This window comes from Lipophrys pholis (genome assembly GCF_963383615.2).
Source record: "Lipophrys pholis genome assembly, chromosome: 9".
Taxonomy (NCBI): domain Eukaryota; kingdom Metazoa; phylum Chordata; class Actinopteri; order Blenniiformes; family Blenniidae; genus Lipophrys; species Lipophrys pholis.
In genome coordinates this window covers 13,944,832-13,962,457 of record NC_137639.1, presented here as the reverse complement: position 1 = coordinate 13,962,457, position 17,626 = coordinate 13,944,832, and the positions used below count along the sequence as shown (strand labels likewise).

The 17,626-nt window shown below is 44.0% G+C and overlaps 1 protein-coding gene across 4 annotated transcripts in view; it reads right to left on the bottom strand.

Annotated features, from left to right (window-relative positions):
• Positions 1-17,453, bottom strand: part of ptprub (protein tyrosine phosphatase receptor type Ub) — a 170,279-nt gene extending 152,826 nt beyond the window's left edge. For all 4 annotated transcript variants that reach the window (XM_080471902.1, XM_080471903.1, XM_080471904.1 and 1 more), the window contains exon 1: positions 17,188-17,453. In XM_080471902.1, coding sequence (XP_080328028.1) covers positions 17,188-17,257 — 70 coding nt within the window. In that variant the 5' untranslated portion in view covers positions 17,258-17,453. The remainder of the gene's footprint in view (positions 1-17,187) is intronic.
• Positions 17,454-17,626: the final 173 nt, after the last annotated feature.

Genomic DNA, 17,626 nt, shown 5'->3' with positions numbered 1-17,626 from the left:
ATAATGTGGAAAAAGGAGGCGGCCGAGTAAATGGAGGCCCCCTGTGAACACGTAGCCTCGGGGTGTGTGTGGAGGGGGTGGAATGGTGTCAAATGAATGGATCAAGCCGATCGAGATGTGAATGGCGCGCCGAGCAAAAAGAGAGTATGACAGGCGGAGTCGGAGCCTGACGATTCATAATAGCATTACCACCTCCTCTAACCCCCCGCGCTCGTTCCTGCTTTAGGTAAGGAGGAGTTTTGCTGGGGATGGAGGAGCGGGAGAGGAGTTAAAAGCTGCTGTGAGACTGAGTGAAGAAATGCACGGTGCAGCCGGGAAACCTCTGGCAGATACTAAAGGAACACTCCACGATATCTTCATACTAATCCTGCTCCTCCAGGCAGAAACCGAGCACACCGCTCTGCTAGAGCACAAATGATGTGTGCTACACCATTGCTAAGATAACAGCTTTCTTTACACCGCAGAGCCGTGTGTAAAAGACAGAGCAAAGGCAGAAGGAGAGGGTGCGCTTATCTGTGAATAGCCCAAGTGTGTGTTGGCCCATTTTTGTGATGTACCTCCCTTCCATTCATATGTATATCCTTCAGCAGTGAGACGTACTCTAGTACTGGGGCTTCATAATACAAGTGGGATGGGGGTTTTTTATACGATGTATAGGCTTTAGGGCCACATAAAGAAAATGAAATGTTTTTCTTATTAAGATTTTGACTTAAAATTTTGAATTATCTTGAATGTTGAGGATAACATTTAGACTTTTTGTGTTATGTTTTACTGTATTTTCAACATTCTTCATTCAACTTCTTGAAACGGGTGGCCGGCATAGAATTCAGTAGCATAATTTAATCTGAAATTCAAGTGATAATTCAAAAGAGGAAACAAATTCAGATCATTTGTAGTGGGAGTAATGGGTGTTTTGTTTTTTTCAAATAGTGAGAAGGGATTTAAACTGCAAGACTCTTTTTAACAAGTTTTATAGTTTTTTGCAAATGTCTGCTATTGCAAATTTTACTAAGTGTTTAGTTCCATTTCAGTACTTCATATAAGGTTTGTTTGTCTAAAAATAATGTCCATCCATCCATCCACCCCTCCCACAGTACACCCTGAACCAGTCACCAGTCCATCCAGACACACACATATTCACAACCACAGGCAATTTAGACAAATTAACTCGAAGAAAATGCTTTTAGAGTGAGCAAACATAGAAACTCCACACAGAAAGGTTCCTCCTTGGCTCAACTCACTATTTTCACTGTGACACGAGATTGTTAACTGCCCCACCAATTACAATTCTATTGTACATTTTCTTAAGAAACTGATTTGATGTCGTTACTGTCAATTAATTAAGTAGTTGATCAAGTAAACATTTTAGATCAATCAAATGCCGGAAGAGTCGTGATACCTGTCACGGTGCAGCATGAATCACCTAAATCATAAAGGAATCTCTGTTATCCAATCAAAGAATGCACCCTCTGGGTTTCTTAGTCGAGACGACACAGCCTTTTCAAATGTAAAATATATCAGCATGCAGCCCGACACTAATATCATATGTCTGAAGAAAGAATCCCAGCAAGCAGACAAGCCAAAAGGCCATTTGTCCAATCTGCCGTAAACCCCCTCTGCCCTGCTCTGCTAATAAGACCCTATTTGCAGGCAGTAGAAAGAGCCAGTCCTGATTGTGTGACCGGTCCCTGCCCGGCTTCCAGAGGGACAGCATGCATGTGGCTGATATTAACAAAGGCCAAGGAAAAAGGGCAGCATTTTTCCACACAGGCGGCCGATACCAGGCCCTGAAAAGATGGCACTGAAAACAGGACCTGCGACAGGAAGCTCCCCGCCCTTTATGTTGCTGCAGGCCAAAACACTTTGAGTACAGTGGCAGCTGAGATAATAACATAACATGGTGTGTTATGAACTTTCATGTTGCTAAAACCACTAATGATCTACCTGACTGTCTTTGTCTGGGTTTGCTGGTGCCTGGCGGCTCGGCTGTAAACACGCACCACACACAGTGAGATGATAAGGGAGAGGACTGAAGGAATTCAGAAACCGTAATTTTCTCTGAAATTATAATCTGAGCTCGTGAATATATACGTGTCCGCGTGCTTATTTACCCCACAGCATCAAAGTCTGCTGTTGTGTTTGCCGAGCACAGAGAAGAATCTGCAGCGAGGAAAGAAAAAAAATAAATAAATGCAGCAATTCCAGCAATCATTGCCAGGACAACTTAATTTTCACCGGGGCTGTGTTTTGTATCTTTAAAGCCAGAGGTTGCAGTCAGCTCAGTTTTTCCCATTTCCTGAAAACATTTCATCAAAGCGGCAGCTCGGCAGAACCCCGCTGAATCCGCCCTGTCAGCTTGAGACTGACAACAACAGGGCGGCTGTCTGCAGGACATCTGAGATCTATCCCTCGTTCCCTCCTCTCATCTCCATGTGTCTGCATTTCCCGGCTTCACCTGCCCCCCTCACACCCTTCACCTTGACCAGGATACATGACTGGAGAGCTGACAAGCCCAAGCGTGTGTGTGTGTGTGTGTGTGTGTGTGTGTGTGTGTGTGTGTGTGTGTGTGTGTGTGTGTGTGTGTGTGTGTGTGTCACTGTGTTTTCAGAAGCATTTGTAGGTCAGAAGAAAAAAAATAGCCTCACTGGGAGTCTGACAGAGGACTTAGGAATACTTTTTAGTCTGGGCTGGCGCTAAAGCCTTGCTTATGAATGTTATATTACAGCAGTGTGTGTGAGGGCCACACAGAATTTGACAGAATATACACACACTGACAGATAGGAGAGACTGTTTCAACAGGTGAGTGCAGACACAAGGCGATTACAATTCTTTTCAGGATAAGAGGCAAGACAATTCATGAAAGTGGCCTTCATGGCAACTCCCTCGAGACACTCAAAGTGTTTAATCTGAAGCACACAGCTTCATGCACAAGGCTTAGACAGTTGTAATCTAACATGCCTGAGGGAACAAAAATTCCTCTCCTTTCTGGCCAATATAGTCTTAGAAAGTGATAGGGGAGCAAACAAAAATTACTGGTGAAGATATGGCAAGTGCTTGTTTTAATGAAATGGCTCCCATGAATGACACAAACCTGCCGTGCTAATTCCTTTGCCCAAGGTGCAACCTCAGGAGTACACAGTGCAAACCAGGCCACACCAAAGCTCATCACCTAATGTGGAGAGTTAAGTCAAGAGGTGCTGTGGATCAATTCAGGTTAAGAGAGGTTAATGTTGTTTGCCCTCTTGAGTAATGAAAGGGTCAATGTGTGACTATGCATGAGGATAAATGTTTGTGCATATTACAGGTATGGAGAAATGTTGGCTGCCATTGCAGATAGAGCAGGCCGTAAAAGACACTGGGCTTTTGTGGCAAAATCAGTGGATAAAAGAAGGAAAAGCCTTCAGTACAAGGGTAAAACAATAGATAATGAGGGTGTAAAGGCTTACAGAGACACTGCTGTGCACACATATAGGCATTTATTACCCTAAGTGTGACTTCAATCAACTAAATTGTAGAAAGGAGGTTTTTAGGCTGGTACCTGCTCATTATCTGCAGATGACTCACTTTGTAAATTACAGAGCAACCAAGTGTCCCAGGTGTGCCTCTGCCATCCCACTACTGCACACAGACACACCGACGCAGACGCACAGAGAAAGCAATGCTAAACATTGTGGTCCGAGGTGTGACATTTGTGCTCTGTCATCGTCAAGACTTGGTTAGTATAATCAAGTTAATCAGCATAGTGGGAACTGGCTAATGAAGTTACCTTCGCCCATCATCCCACGATGGGGAATTATGTCTCTGTCGGAGGCCTTTTAACCTCCGCATGCGCCCATGTTTCTACCAACAGCCTCCGGAAGCACACACCTTCATACGCCGGCTTAATGAGTGCCTGGGGAGGCAGGCAGACACAGAGACTCAAAGACAGGTCTGCTTTGAGCTCCTGCTCACCCTGCTAGAATACTGAACTTTTCCCAGAAACGCAGAGTGTACTGAAGATCCCCGAGACGCCCTAAGGCTGGGAGGACAAGGACAAAGATGGAGAGGAAAATGGAAAACCACAAACTGCAAGTTGAGGGAATGATGAGCAGCAGAGGCAAATTAGGTGGAGAGAAACACCTTGAGAAGGATCGGAAGTACACGTCTTTCAGAGAGCTTGGTGAAATCAAGATTTGCTTCAAACTCAGTTTATAACAAGTATAGCAAGTAGCTGCTCAACATGGCAGATTGTTAAGAGAGCAAGTTTTGACTATTCTTGACAGTGCAGAAATAATTGTCTGAAAGGCCTGCCACCACCATGCAGCAATGTTGAATCTGTGTACAGGATGGAAGCTGGAGCTGTTTGGAGATTATTATCTTACCAGTATCAATCATATGAAAATGAAAAATCCCAAAATAGACAACTACAAAATACTCTGTAAATGTGAGGTGCAATTAAGCAAATTAACTGGAAAGGGTGGAGTAAAAGAGCAGCCGATAACAGCTGTCAGGAAGCAGATGCCTTCCATGTTTGTCTTCCGGTAATTCAAACTCAACACTTTCTGCAGCTGCATCACAATAAAAGCCTTCCAGATGCAAACAGATGTCGACTGATCGCTGCATCTACGGTTTCACATCACTAACTAAGATCAACTACATCTGTGTTCGGCTGTGTTTAGCCTTTTTTGCTTCATCTCCATCCAGGAAAAGGTTTGTGAAGACGACATTGAGTTGTGCAAAGCACCTAAAGTAGCTCCCCCTGCTGGTCATAACAGTTAATACATAGAGATCTGAGATTTCATTTATGTCTTCCAAGACTTTTCATTTCAAAAATACAAAAAGATTTTTAGTGCTGGCTCCCCACACATTGTGGTTGTTGGAAGTTCATAAGTTGGCCAGAAGAATTAGTGACGAGAACCAGAGCTATCAACATGGCTTTACGTACACTGCTTAAATCCTTTAAAAGGGTGATTTATCTTAATTCCAGAGATTTCTTGATGTCTCCCAGCAGTAAGCCCACATAATACTGTCAACACTTAAAAAAAAAAAGAAAAACATTTTCTTCTAAACACAACCTTCTCTCCTCTTCACCTTTCACCCAAACTTCTCCCATTATCAAGTTCTACCACAACATATAACCAAGCACAAAGACCTTTATTGTTACAAGGAGAAAAAAAAGAAAAAAGAAAAGCTTGCTTCCTAAGCTCTGTGGAAAAAAAAAAGAGACAGACGGTCTGACCAATCTTAAACCCTTCACCGGGAGATTGAGGCGCCACAAGGACTCAGTGGACTGGGATAAATCCTCAGTTCCATGGCTTCAGCACTGAATGAGCACGCTCCCCGAGGGGCACATGTGCCTAACCAAGCCAGCAGACAACCAGTGCAATGAGAAAACCCACATCTGATAGGCAGAAACTCACTAATTCATCCACCATAATGACACCATAAGTCCACCATCGCAGCTCCTCAAGCTGCTGATAAATCCCAATCAAAAGTTGTCTCCCGCTTTTTGCGGCAAATGGAGCCCACAGAATCAGACACTTGCTCTTTGTCTTGGCTCTGAAAGAATAATCAAGAAGTGAAGTTGTCTGGGAGGAGTTTTCCTGCTTTGCTCCTTCAGTCTGGGGGAATAAAGCCACATTAGCCAGACAAACACATTCCTGTCTGCCTTTGGTTCTGGCAACACTACCTCCAGACGTGCCGGAGTTAGACCTGCATGCTGTGCAGTCCCTCTGATGGGATTAGCTCTTAAAGACTGGAAAACAATTCTCTGCGCCTTCTCGGTAAGGTCAAAACAAAAGCATTGTTGTGTCATGCCACGCACTGATAATTCACCTGCAGCAATGTTTGCTGATGCACAAGCAGCTGTTGCCAGCAAACTTTGACTGTAAATAAGAGTAATGAAATGAATTTGGGGTTCGCTTGATCTAACCTTTCTGAGTTTGGAGAAATCTTCTTCCTGCATTGTTATTCTAAATGCTGGCCTGGTTCCATATCCTCTTTAAAGGGCAACCAATGGCTTCACTTATAGGGGTTGTGCAGAGGCTACAAGCATCGGGTTACTTCTGCGTGCTCATCAGGAAAAAAAAGGTTGGACTAACAACAAAGTAACCGTCTTAGAACTTTTTGTTCCGCACGCCAACACTGGCTATCTAGTTCACTGTCCACCCTTTCTAGGGTAAAGCAGGGCAAGAACTCAAGGGTGTTGAAGCTTTCAGTCCTGCCTTTGCCAATGTTCACTCCGTTAATGAGAACATTAATTACATTCCTCAGAAATACAGCAAAAACGGTAACCGTGTGTGTTCGCCTGTGCAACCACAGGAGAGATGAACAATGATGCATGTTTCACTTCAGAGGTGTAAGGCAAACACATCGGCGCATCGCTTGAATGCCTGAGGGAGATGTTCAGAAAAATGCATTACCATTTTGTAATTAGGTTCGGGACAAATTATTAAAAGTTTGAATGTGTGAGGACGGAAGATAAAGCAGGAAGGTGGAGTGCTGCACACTGTGGGTAAACAAAGCTATCTGCAGTAAAGCCTATTAGCGCAGAGCAAGGGATCTCAGCATCAACAGGGTTCCTTTGTCAGTTGTCTTATTGTCACATGATAGCAGTGCTCAGCAGAGTAATACCCACATTAACCACTATTCTACTAATGCTTTTTCTCCTGTCCCCTGTGATCAGCCTGCTTTCAGCCATAATCCCGGACTAAGCTGATTCTTAATTACCCTGGCTGTCCAAAGACACAAAGGCCAGGGCCAACCTGCTCCCAGGTCCTTGACACACTGTGTAATCCAGCAACTCTACAAACACGCAAATGGCTCCGCAGCCGCTTCTTGAAAACAAAGGCCTGACTTTTTTGATCTTTGCAGTGCAATGCATTTATCATGTCCTAAGAGCAGTATGCTAATTTCTCTCATTAGCATTTCCACACTGTGGAAGAAGGCAAACAAAAGCTCCATAATAATCCACACGGCCGTGATTTATGGAAGTTCTAAATGGCCAAAGGAGTTCAGCAAATATTTAAATCTAATCAGGTGGGAACAATCACCAATCTGGCTTTTCCACATACACAAAACACACACTCAGGCATTCGCCAGTGTGCATACAAACACCCACGCGCGCTCACGCACACATACACACAGGGCCAAGCAATAATTACAATCTTCTGTTTGTGCTTTTGAATTAAGCTCTTTGTTAACGACAGCCCGTGGGCTCCCTGGACATTCTTGCATATTTCAAGGGTTTGTTTTTATTGGGGTTTTTTTTTTTTGTTATTTTTGTTTTTTGTTAATGTGAGACATGCAATCGGTGTTCTGCCTTTGGCTGCAAGAAGGTCCACGCTATTTGAAAATGGCATAAAAGCTTTCAATCCATGTTAGCCATTCCAGGCCGCTCTCTGAAAGTCTGCCATTTGCACCAAAATGCCAGACACAACAGAAAAACACTGAAATCTGCTTCATCGGGCATGCCCAGGCCCCATGAGCCCGCAGCTTTACAGTAGACCACGTCGCAGTGGTGGTGTCAGCATTTTGTAGAAAAAAAGTTCCTCTTCCTAGCATTTTGAGTCACCAACTAAAAGATCTATTTAAAAACAGTCTGCGTACAGTTTCTGACACTTGATTTGAAACTTACAACCAAGCAACTTTAAAATGTCATTAGAATTTGTGTATATGTGATGTACTTGACCTGAGAGTCGTCTACTGACTTACAGAGTTTTACTCTAGTTTTATGTGCCATCAGGAGCACTTTAAATCAGTCAGGAAAAAAAAAAGGCGAAAAGAATCAAATGTCTATAAGCTAGTGGCACTGAATGTGACAGAAAAAGGATCTATATAGAGACCAAATACCGATATACAGATTAGTCAAGGGAAATATAGGATTCTGTTTTCTGAGAGCATGATTTCGCAACAAAAAAATATATAAAAGCTTAAGGCACAAAATGTAGGTGCAACAGAGAAGGAAACCCCTCATCCACAGAGAGATATGAAAAAGTCTGACGAAATTGCTTGTACTAAACGATACAGAACCTTCTTTCACCCCAAGCTCTGGGTCATATCATTTCCCGCTTCAATCCACCTGTAAGCCCCTCTCCACCTGGAGAAATGGCGCCTCACCATCAAGAGTCACCCCTCGAGCCGGTGGGTCGACTCGGGGAGTCAGCAAAGGAACAAACACATATCTTTCATGTTTTGATGAGCTGTCTCTCAAGCGGGCAGGCAACTTGAGCAATCACAAGCCCAGGAGGACCCCGCAGGGCCCTGGAGGACTGTGGAGGGCCGGAGAGCCCGGAGGGGAGACTTGTCAAGGTGGAGAAGGAGATCACTTTCTAGTCTCTATAAACAGACCTAAACATCAAAGCCACGCAGTGGCATTGCAGCGAATCCTGTACCTGTTTCTGAGCAACACAACAAAAGCACAGTGATCTAAAGATGAGGGGCACATATTGTCTCGGTCAGACACCATCTCTCTTCATTAGGATCCTGCCAGAAATGACTCATGCACTGCTTTAATACACTGGGCACAAACAAAGATTTGTCTTTTTTGCCTTTGGGCAATTACCACAACTTGTCAAAAGAAATGAATAATGGACAGTGTTTTCTATAAATCAGCTGTCTAATGAATAGCTTGATCGTGCATAATGCATGCCACATCACACGAGGAACAAAATGGAGCAAAACTCTCCGAACTGCTTGCCCCCTAAAAATGTCGTACAAGCATACCAAATGTGTCGGGTAAAGTCGGGATGAGATTTTATTGTTGCGTGAAAAAGGTGCTCGGGATCCCCTGAGCAGCTGCTGAAATAGCGACATGTCAAAGTGAGACGGATTGTGATGGGAGGTCATGTAGGATCGAAAGGACAGTTTCAAGAGGAAGAAGACAATAGGCTGCCTGCGACAGGCTGTGTTTGAGAAATCAATAGGCTCCGCTTTTGTTCTGTCTTACTTCAACACCTGAATCAGAACAAAGCTGCCGAGGCCGGCCAAATTCCCAGACTTTCTTTTCCGACGTCACTTGACAAAGGTCTCGGAACTTATCCGGCGGTCAGGGGCCAGCATATGTGTTAGCATATCACAGCATGTGGCCATACTCTTGCTTTTTATTTACCTTTAAGCCACCCATGTCCAGAGCAGACGGAGTGCATGCCTTCTGCTGGTGTCAGAAAAATGACAGAACTGCACAGAAACTGGAGATGGGGTGTGTAATTTTCCCCACATGGATATATGATGAAACTGTATGCAACAGCGTGGGGTGTAAAACATTGGATCCAAACCTTTTTAACTCGGACAACTCCCCCGCTCAGAGCCACATGCTGGAGGACACGCTCACTCAAACCAACACACTCAGCCAGAAACTCTGAAAACAAAGGCCGTGGCCAGTTTTCCAGGTTTGTTGTCTAGAAAGTGTAATTTATGGGTTCCTTTGACATGTGCAAACGGAATTTGGACTTTAAAGTGGGTAAAGTATCCTGGGTGTAAAACAAGAAACTTCCCTTCTTAAAATATCTTATTTCTATCTTAACAAAAATGTCATGGATTGATAAAGGCATGGATACAGATCATTACAGTAGTGACTTCTTTAAACATTTAGGGCTCCGTTTACGCGACAGTTCAAGTGAAAACATTGTTTTTCCATTTCAGGGAAAGTTTTCCGTCTACTCTGTAACGTTTTGAAAAACAAGAACAAGGAAATGGCAGAAACACTGAAAAAAAGTTTGCGTGCCAGGCCACGAGTTGGCTCTGTTGGCTGTTCTTGTAATGAAACCGCACAGAGACATGCACGTCGAGAACAATTTGCTATAAACATTAACAATCGTGACTTCCTTCCATAAAACTATCAAGACCAAGGAGCAGAAGTCTCAGATATGTTGAACATCACGATGAAGTACAAAACCGCTTCTGCCCAGATGTTCAACTTTCAAAACAAAGACAATCTTCACACACACTTTTTTTTTCTCAGATTTTTATAGAACTCAATGAACAAAATAACATCCGACACTAGATTATTTTCAATATTGAGCTTTTCATACACATCTTAAGACATGCCTGGAGGGAATCTCTAATAATGGGTTTAACCAAGTGTTTTATACATGCTATAATTGCTCAACAGGTCTGAAATCAGTCTGCTGACTGATTTGCTGCCAGCTGGCACCTGTACTACCACAGCTGCCATGACCTTCCCACAACCCACCAGCAACAGCAGCTGTCACAGCTGAGTGTCACCACGGTGCCACGAGTCGGTGCTGCAGGGAAAAGAGGGACAAAACGCCTTTAATCTCAACGGGCGAGTACGTAATGTAAGCTAGAAGCTATATGGCAGAACAGAATTATTTTACAGATCTATTTTAGCCGCTTTTCATGCTGAGCAAGGCTCAAATATTGTGCTCTTTTGAAACCGGCACAGGAGACATTATCCATGCTCGGTTACACTTTAATGCTATTCAATTTCCACTGGCTTAATAACGTTTATGTGAAAGAATGTCAATATCACAAGTCGGGAGATACTTCCCCGAGGATATCCTTTTCCTCAAAGGGACTGGTCAAACCAGAAACACCACTTTGAGAGCAGGTATCAGGGCACAAAGACAACTGAAGCCTGGGTCCTTCCCGCGGACAGGAAGAAAAACGTCCTGAAGAGAGTGTTTGGACTTTTAGAGGAGTGTCCGGAGGTTCAGATTTCACCCAGGGTGTCATATGCACAGCACCATACTGGCAGCTGAACAAAAGATCAGCTCTCGACTTGGCCTAATCCTGAACTCTGACTTTTGCATTCATTACACGCCACATGCACCAACAACACAGGGCCCGGGGAATCTGGCTGTAAAATTGTTGACACAGAGAAAGGTAAAGAACTGCACCACGGCCGGCGGGCTAAATATAAACTGCTCGGGAGGCTTTCTTTCCTCTGGGCAAGGGGATAAGAAGCAGCACTCGCAGCATCAGTCTTGAAGACCCACTTTCTGCAGTCTGGAACTCGGTACCGCTGGGAAGAAAACACGGGGAGGAAACGGCTGCAACTCGGAGCCCTGCTTTTTGTCTGAGTTGGATAATTACACATCTGTGTGTGTGTGTGTGTGTGTGTGTGTGTGTGTGTGTGTGTGTGTGTGTGTGTGTGTGTGTGTGTGTGTGTGTGTGTGTGTGTGTGTGTGTGTGTGTGTGTGTGTGTGTGTGTGTGTGTGTGCGTGCGTGCAGAGTCCCTTTTCATATCCAGGCAATAAACTACAGCCCATCTGCGTTCGATGATACATTTTCATGTCCATTATTCAAGTAAAACATATGCTTTTAAGTGATAATGAGCATAACAGTGCTGTCATTTTAGGCCAGTATATCAACAAGATATTCCGAAGCTTATTTCCACCATACAATATGCAGCCCTCTTATGGAGATGAGGCTCACGCTTTCATGTGTGAGAGGATTTCCACTTTTCCTTGTGCGCAGCACAATATCACCACCATTACTCCGCTGCAAAACCCAAGCTCTCTGTGTGCACTTACGTCATGCAAGTCCTGGCTGGCTGATTCCCACTCTTAGATCAAGCTTCCAGACCACAGACTGGATGCCACTTTGATCAAATTTAAGTAAAATGGACTTCCCCGAGTTAGAAAAATCAATACCACATTAATAACACCTAGCTGAGGGCCGAGAAACCTGCACTCTGGCTATTCCTGCGGAGGGGAAAGGAAACGACAGGCCGAGGCAGGCCGGCCGCTGACGGTAAATCTCCCGGGTTCTGGCATCTTTTCCAGGGTGCTGGAAGGTGTCACAGTCACCCCGAGGAGCTCAAGGCGGCAGCAGCAGCTCAAATCCCCCGCGAGCATCAGTGTCGGTGGCACGGCGAGTTGTGAGCATGTGATTTCCAAAAGCAACGCCCCACACGCACATATACTCATTTACACTACTTTCATCAATATGCTAAAACATTCATAGCATATCTTGCAGAGTGCAACTTTCAAATTTAAATGGCGAGCAGTCGATGCATGGTGGGAAACATAATTGGAATATGTTTAAATTACATTTGAAGAACCCGCCTGGAAATCACATAGAAATGAATAACTTTCTGGACAAAACGAAAAGATTACTTGTCAAATATTGGTCAGGCAAAAAGCGCATAAGCGAAAATGTTTAAACAATTGTAGGAAGAGGTGGCTTGGAAACACGCACTTGTGACATGATGTCATGCAAATTTCTCAAGAGTCTCAGGGGGCTTAAGTTTTATCACTTTCATAAAAGAGGAAATTAGTTTTTGGAGTTCTCCCTTGTTCCGGTGGATTTATCCTGATTCAGGACCCTTAGGTAATCAACTTACAATTAAAAAAAAAACAAAAAAACCCTTGACAGGATGATAAGTGTCATGTATGATCATCCTGCTTCTCCTCCCAGTGGTTCCCATTCGGACCTCTTGGCTGGCCAGCCAGACGTGATGTGAGGGAGCACAGAGAAGTCAAAATGGCAGAGCTGATACATAAAGCAGAGATCGATTTGCTTTGGGGCTTTTCCCTGGTCTCAAAAGCAGCGACCTGCTCTTTCTCTACCTCAAAAAACACGACTTCCAACCAGTACTTGACCTTTGCGAAGAGCAAACAATCCCCCGACTTGAGTTAGTTACAACTCATAGAGCCTTGAAGAAAAAAGAAAGACAAATAGGGGGAAAACAAACCATAGTGACTGATTTAGAAACATGTGAGAATTACAAAGGGAACAGCAAAATACTTAGTGGGATTAATTAAGCACACCAATCACACCGCGTGCGTAAGCTGCAGTCTCGCACGAAGGGGGGGAAAAAAATAAAAAATCTCTGTGTGCTCAGCAGCAAGAGCTGGAAGTTCGTCGAGATGCATCACAAGCAGATGAGTCCAGCTCAAGCGAGAGGAAGCCACTGATCAGACACATGCTTTCACTGATGAGCGGGACCAATCACAACAAGACTTGGCATGAAGCGGGACTCCTCGAGCACATACAGTACGATGGATGCGTTTCATTCTCCAGGCATGTGAAACGAGTGAGCCAATCCGGGGCTGGCTCCACTCCATACAGTCCCATATTACATACTACAAAGGATCAGAGGCACAGGGGACAGGCCTCAGAGCAGGACTCCTCTCTTGAGGACCCTGCTATCACACATGCATGCGCGGTAGGCAGAGTTGGCATCACACACACACACACACACACACACACACACACACACACACACACACACACACACACACACACACACACACACACACACACACACACACACACACACACACACACACACACACACACACACACACACACACACACACACACACACAAGCTCAGCAAAAGTCAGCACGCAGCGGCCTCGGCTGAAAACAAAACATCCTGACAATCTATGTGAATGAATCCCTCTGTCATTCTCTTCTCTGCTCCTCGTTCGGAAAACTCTCTCCCCTCGCTCTTCTTCCCCGTCCAATCCCCCTCCCTGCACGCTGCAAAGTTTTCCATCTGCTGTCTGAATTACTGGCCGTGATCTCACAAAGATGGAAATCAACCAGTCTTTTCAGGAGTCTGATTCAGACCCAATCCTGACTGGCCCCCCCACCCCCCACCACCACCACCACCTCCCATCCACAGATGGTGGCCTACAGCTCCTACAGGGAACACTTCCACTCAGAGGATTTGCTGCAACTCTGCGGGTGCGAGGCGACATCCACCACAAGATGGTTACATTTTGTTTTTATTTCCACCAGCAATATTTAAAAAATGCATCTCAGGCCTGCAATATCTTCTTTTTTTTTTTTTTTTTTTAACAGTGAGCTCTTCTACTGGACATCATCAGATGAATAATGTAACAAAAACAACCTTTTGCATTATAAACCATTTAAATTGGTATAAGAGACATACTGTATATAAAGTATGTGAAGACACTTGTGTTTGTGCTGAGGAGGAAAACTGTTTTGACTCCGTTTCGCCTTCCCAGGAATGTATTTGTGCTGATTTCAGTAATTCACAGTAGCCTGTTTAATCTTTTAAGTGTTTTCTTTCTCTTTTTTTACTGCATCTATTAGTGACACTATGCCTGTCGAGTGTATGTGACCCTGTCTAATACATTCTTCCCTTATATGACTTTATTCATTCATCATTAATGTACTGCTTTTTCCATCAATAATCTCCAAAGACTAGTGGAAATTTGTGCCCTTGACCCCTCTCATGTCTGTATGCTTGGATTCATTTAGATATTTTTTTTTACCGTTGATAAATGTGAAATGATTGAGTTTTTTTCCCAAGATTACTGCTTCTTTCAATACCCAGCAGTTCATCATTATTAATGTGTGTTTTTGACTGTACTTAGAAGTTCTTATTGGTAATATGTGACACGCAGGTGAATTTGGTCTGTGATTGAAATTCCTTTCTATGGAAGTTCTGTGGGCCACAGAAATGTACATGTACATAGGGTCTATTCTTCCGCTTCTTGGGTAGCTTTTGAGGTTTTCACACATCATGTACAGTTTCGGAGTTGTGGTGATGGGAAGTGTGCATGTTCTCTCTTCTGACCTGGAGTCAATGAGGCTATTTCTGAACCATCGTGTATGTCAAAATAATTACTTCTCTTCAAGTTGGATTTGTTGTGTTCGTGCTGATGACTCCATGCTAGAATTCCCAGTGTTGCTGCCGGTGTTTATGTAGCCTCGAATCAAGGCACTAAAGAATTATACATTCCACCCCATGCTTTAACTCGACAGTCTGGACTTGGCAGTCCTTTTCATCTCGATCCAAACGTTATCTTATTCACTGAAATAAGCAAAAAGGATAGTCTGCCTTAACTTCAGATCAAACTGGGAAATGAGTCATGAGACGCGGGATAATTACAGCACTCAGTTGACAACATCCGTTGCTAATAGAGGAGACAGATGGTAAGTGAACATCCATTCTATTCCCACAAGACACAACAGAAGAGTGAAAGTGTCAGATTGGGCTTTGCACCATTAAAAAAAAAAAAACAGCAATACAGCAAGTAAAAACTGGACTTTTCATGTTCATAACCTCTTTGTTGCCCGAGCAAATACGATGTGAATGTAATATGTTCCTCCTTTTATCAAGCACACTGCAGTCAGCTCAGTGCAGCAGAGTCTCCATATCTCACAGCCTTTCATAATTTCACTTCCCGTGGACTGACAGCCCATACCTAACGCAGCATATAAGCAAGAAAGAGTTATGGAAGATATGGATCGGATCGGGTGAAAAAAATCCCCAACGGAGAGCCGGGAGTTAATTGTTATTGAGCATTCAAGGTTAAGGTGTGGTCTTCGCACATTCCCAGCAATAAAGGCGGCGGTAATCAAAAGAGACACTCTGGAGATTGTGGGAGCGAAGGCTGCATTTATGCTCTTTAATTTCTCCTCCTACAGGATGTGGGCAGGTGCAGGACCATGAAGGGAGTCCGGCCAGAGGGTTCAGTCACGTAAAAGACGAGCCACAAAAAACTGGGAGTGTCAACTAATAGAAAGTAAAAGGGAAGGTAGAGGCACAGATGGCGACGCTTGCAACACTCCACGTAACAATGTCAAAAATAACAAACAAACAACATGTAAGTTTTGGCTGACAGACCCTCTCGTGCATCATTTGCAAAGTCAAGTGTTGCCGTTTCATTCAGCTCCTTTAATTACCTGTATGAGATTTAATCCATTATATGTCTCAGCCCATTCCTCTTCGTGATGAGCTCCATTCAGCCCCTGACAATACACATTCTGCTTGCACGGGCTTCTTGCTTATTCTTTGTTGCATCTTTCACGTTGAGTTATGCGTGCAAGCTTTGCAGTATTAGTCCCTATCTCTCATAAAGAAGTTCCAGTGCCAAAACACAAAAATATTGGCAGAATTTCAGAGGAAGAAAATATGAACTAAATCTCCATGGGCGTATGACATGCACAGTCGCATTTCTTTTTTTTCTTTTTTTTTTACAGAGCTGAAGCAGCCTGCAGAGCAAATACTATCAATATTACCGCCTTATTAACCTGGTTTTATGCTCTATGAGGGTGCAAATTTACATATTGAATTCAAGTGGGCCCCTCTCAGCTATCTGATTGCATCATATAACCAAAATCACTCATCATAAAAGCAGTTTTTCTTCTTTTAAATGGGGAAATGTCTGTTTCAAATGACTAAATGAGATCTTTCCTCACCATTTTCCTCTTTCTGTGTCTACCAGTCTGTTATGTGGCTGGTTTGCATTCAAGAACATGACTTATTAATCCAGCTGGAGCACTACAACCCGAGTAAATAAAAGGAAAGATTGATAAATTACAATTTTATTGGTAGTCTTTTGTCTGAAAAATACCATATAACCATGTTCCAAGCCATCTCATTTACCACAGCTCCAAAAAAAACCACACAAATCACCAAGTAAAATCCTATTTGACATTTGCAGTATTTCTCCTGTTTTGAGACTTTAAAGCAGATTTTTTTTGTTTGGGGTTTTTTGAGGGGGGTGTTTTACAGGCTCGACAAGCCTTCAAAGAGCAGAGGGAGGAAAATATCGAATCTCTGACCTACAACTTCTCCAGTCTTGGTGTAAATAATCAAAAATGACTACAAAAGCCCCTCAGAATGTTTAAACTTCCAAGAAGTCGACGAGTCGAGGATAATCTGTGCAACCTGACGCCAGTCTTCGTGTCTGGATGGCATCACACCGGTCTGAGCAATGATACAGGAGAATCACGCGCACATACTGATGATACTAAATCAAATTTTTAAAAAAAGGAGCGCTGGGATATTTGTGCGCTCTTTGTGTTTTCAAAAGCGTCGAGTCTCCCTGGATGGAACTTTTCTTTCGCAATGTCAAACAGGCTACCTGGCGCCTTTAAAACTAAACAAAAAAAAAAAGCTCGGGAGATAAAGAAAAGCAGAGGCAACGAGGAGCAGTGTTGTTTTTTGGGGGGGGGGGGGGTGAACGCTTTTTCTCCTCACAGCAACTCAGTCTTTACAACCAACCAAAAAAACTTCATCCCTCGCTTTCAGGAGGTTTGAGGAAATCTGTTTGTGCTCCACAGACCGAGAGGGTTAATAGTGTCCCATCAGTAAAGTCGGGACAAACGGGACAGAGAGCCTCAGGAAAGAAGACAAAAAAACAAAACGCACACAAAGTTGGACATCATCTACAGACTCGCTCCACTTTTTGCGCATCCACATGTAGGAAAACTTGCCAGCTGCCTTCAGTGGATCCGGCTTTGGGCTTAGAGGTCTTACCTGTTGGCCCCTCGATGCCGTCGGCGTAGATCTGAACAGTCAAAATGAGCAGGAAGGCGCAGGTGTTCATCGTGAAGATGTTTTAGTCCACTTTAAACGTGCAGAAGAAACCATTTCATTCACTCCGCGAGATCCGGGCGCGCGCGCGCAGCGGAGCGGAGCCCATCTATTCCCAACAATTGTGACTGAGTGGAGTTTCGGAGACACCGAGGGAGACAGGGCAGAGCTAGTTCTGCAAACTGACGTCAGGGTAAACAGTTCAAGGGAGAGATTTCTTCCTCAAGCCCACTTTCCTTCACGGCGCTGCGCGTTCAAAGCATGAGCGGGGCGCCTCCAAGTGGCCGGAGCGCGCAACGACCCCGTGTTATTCAAGCGGCGGCCAAGCACAACCCCCCAGAGTGTGTGTGTGTGTGTGTGTGTGTGTGTGTGTGTGTGTGTG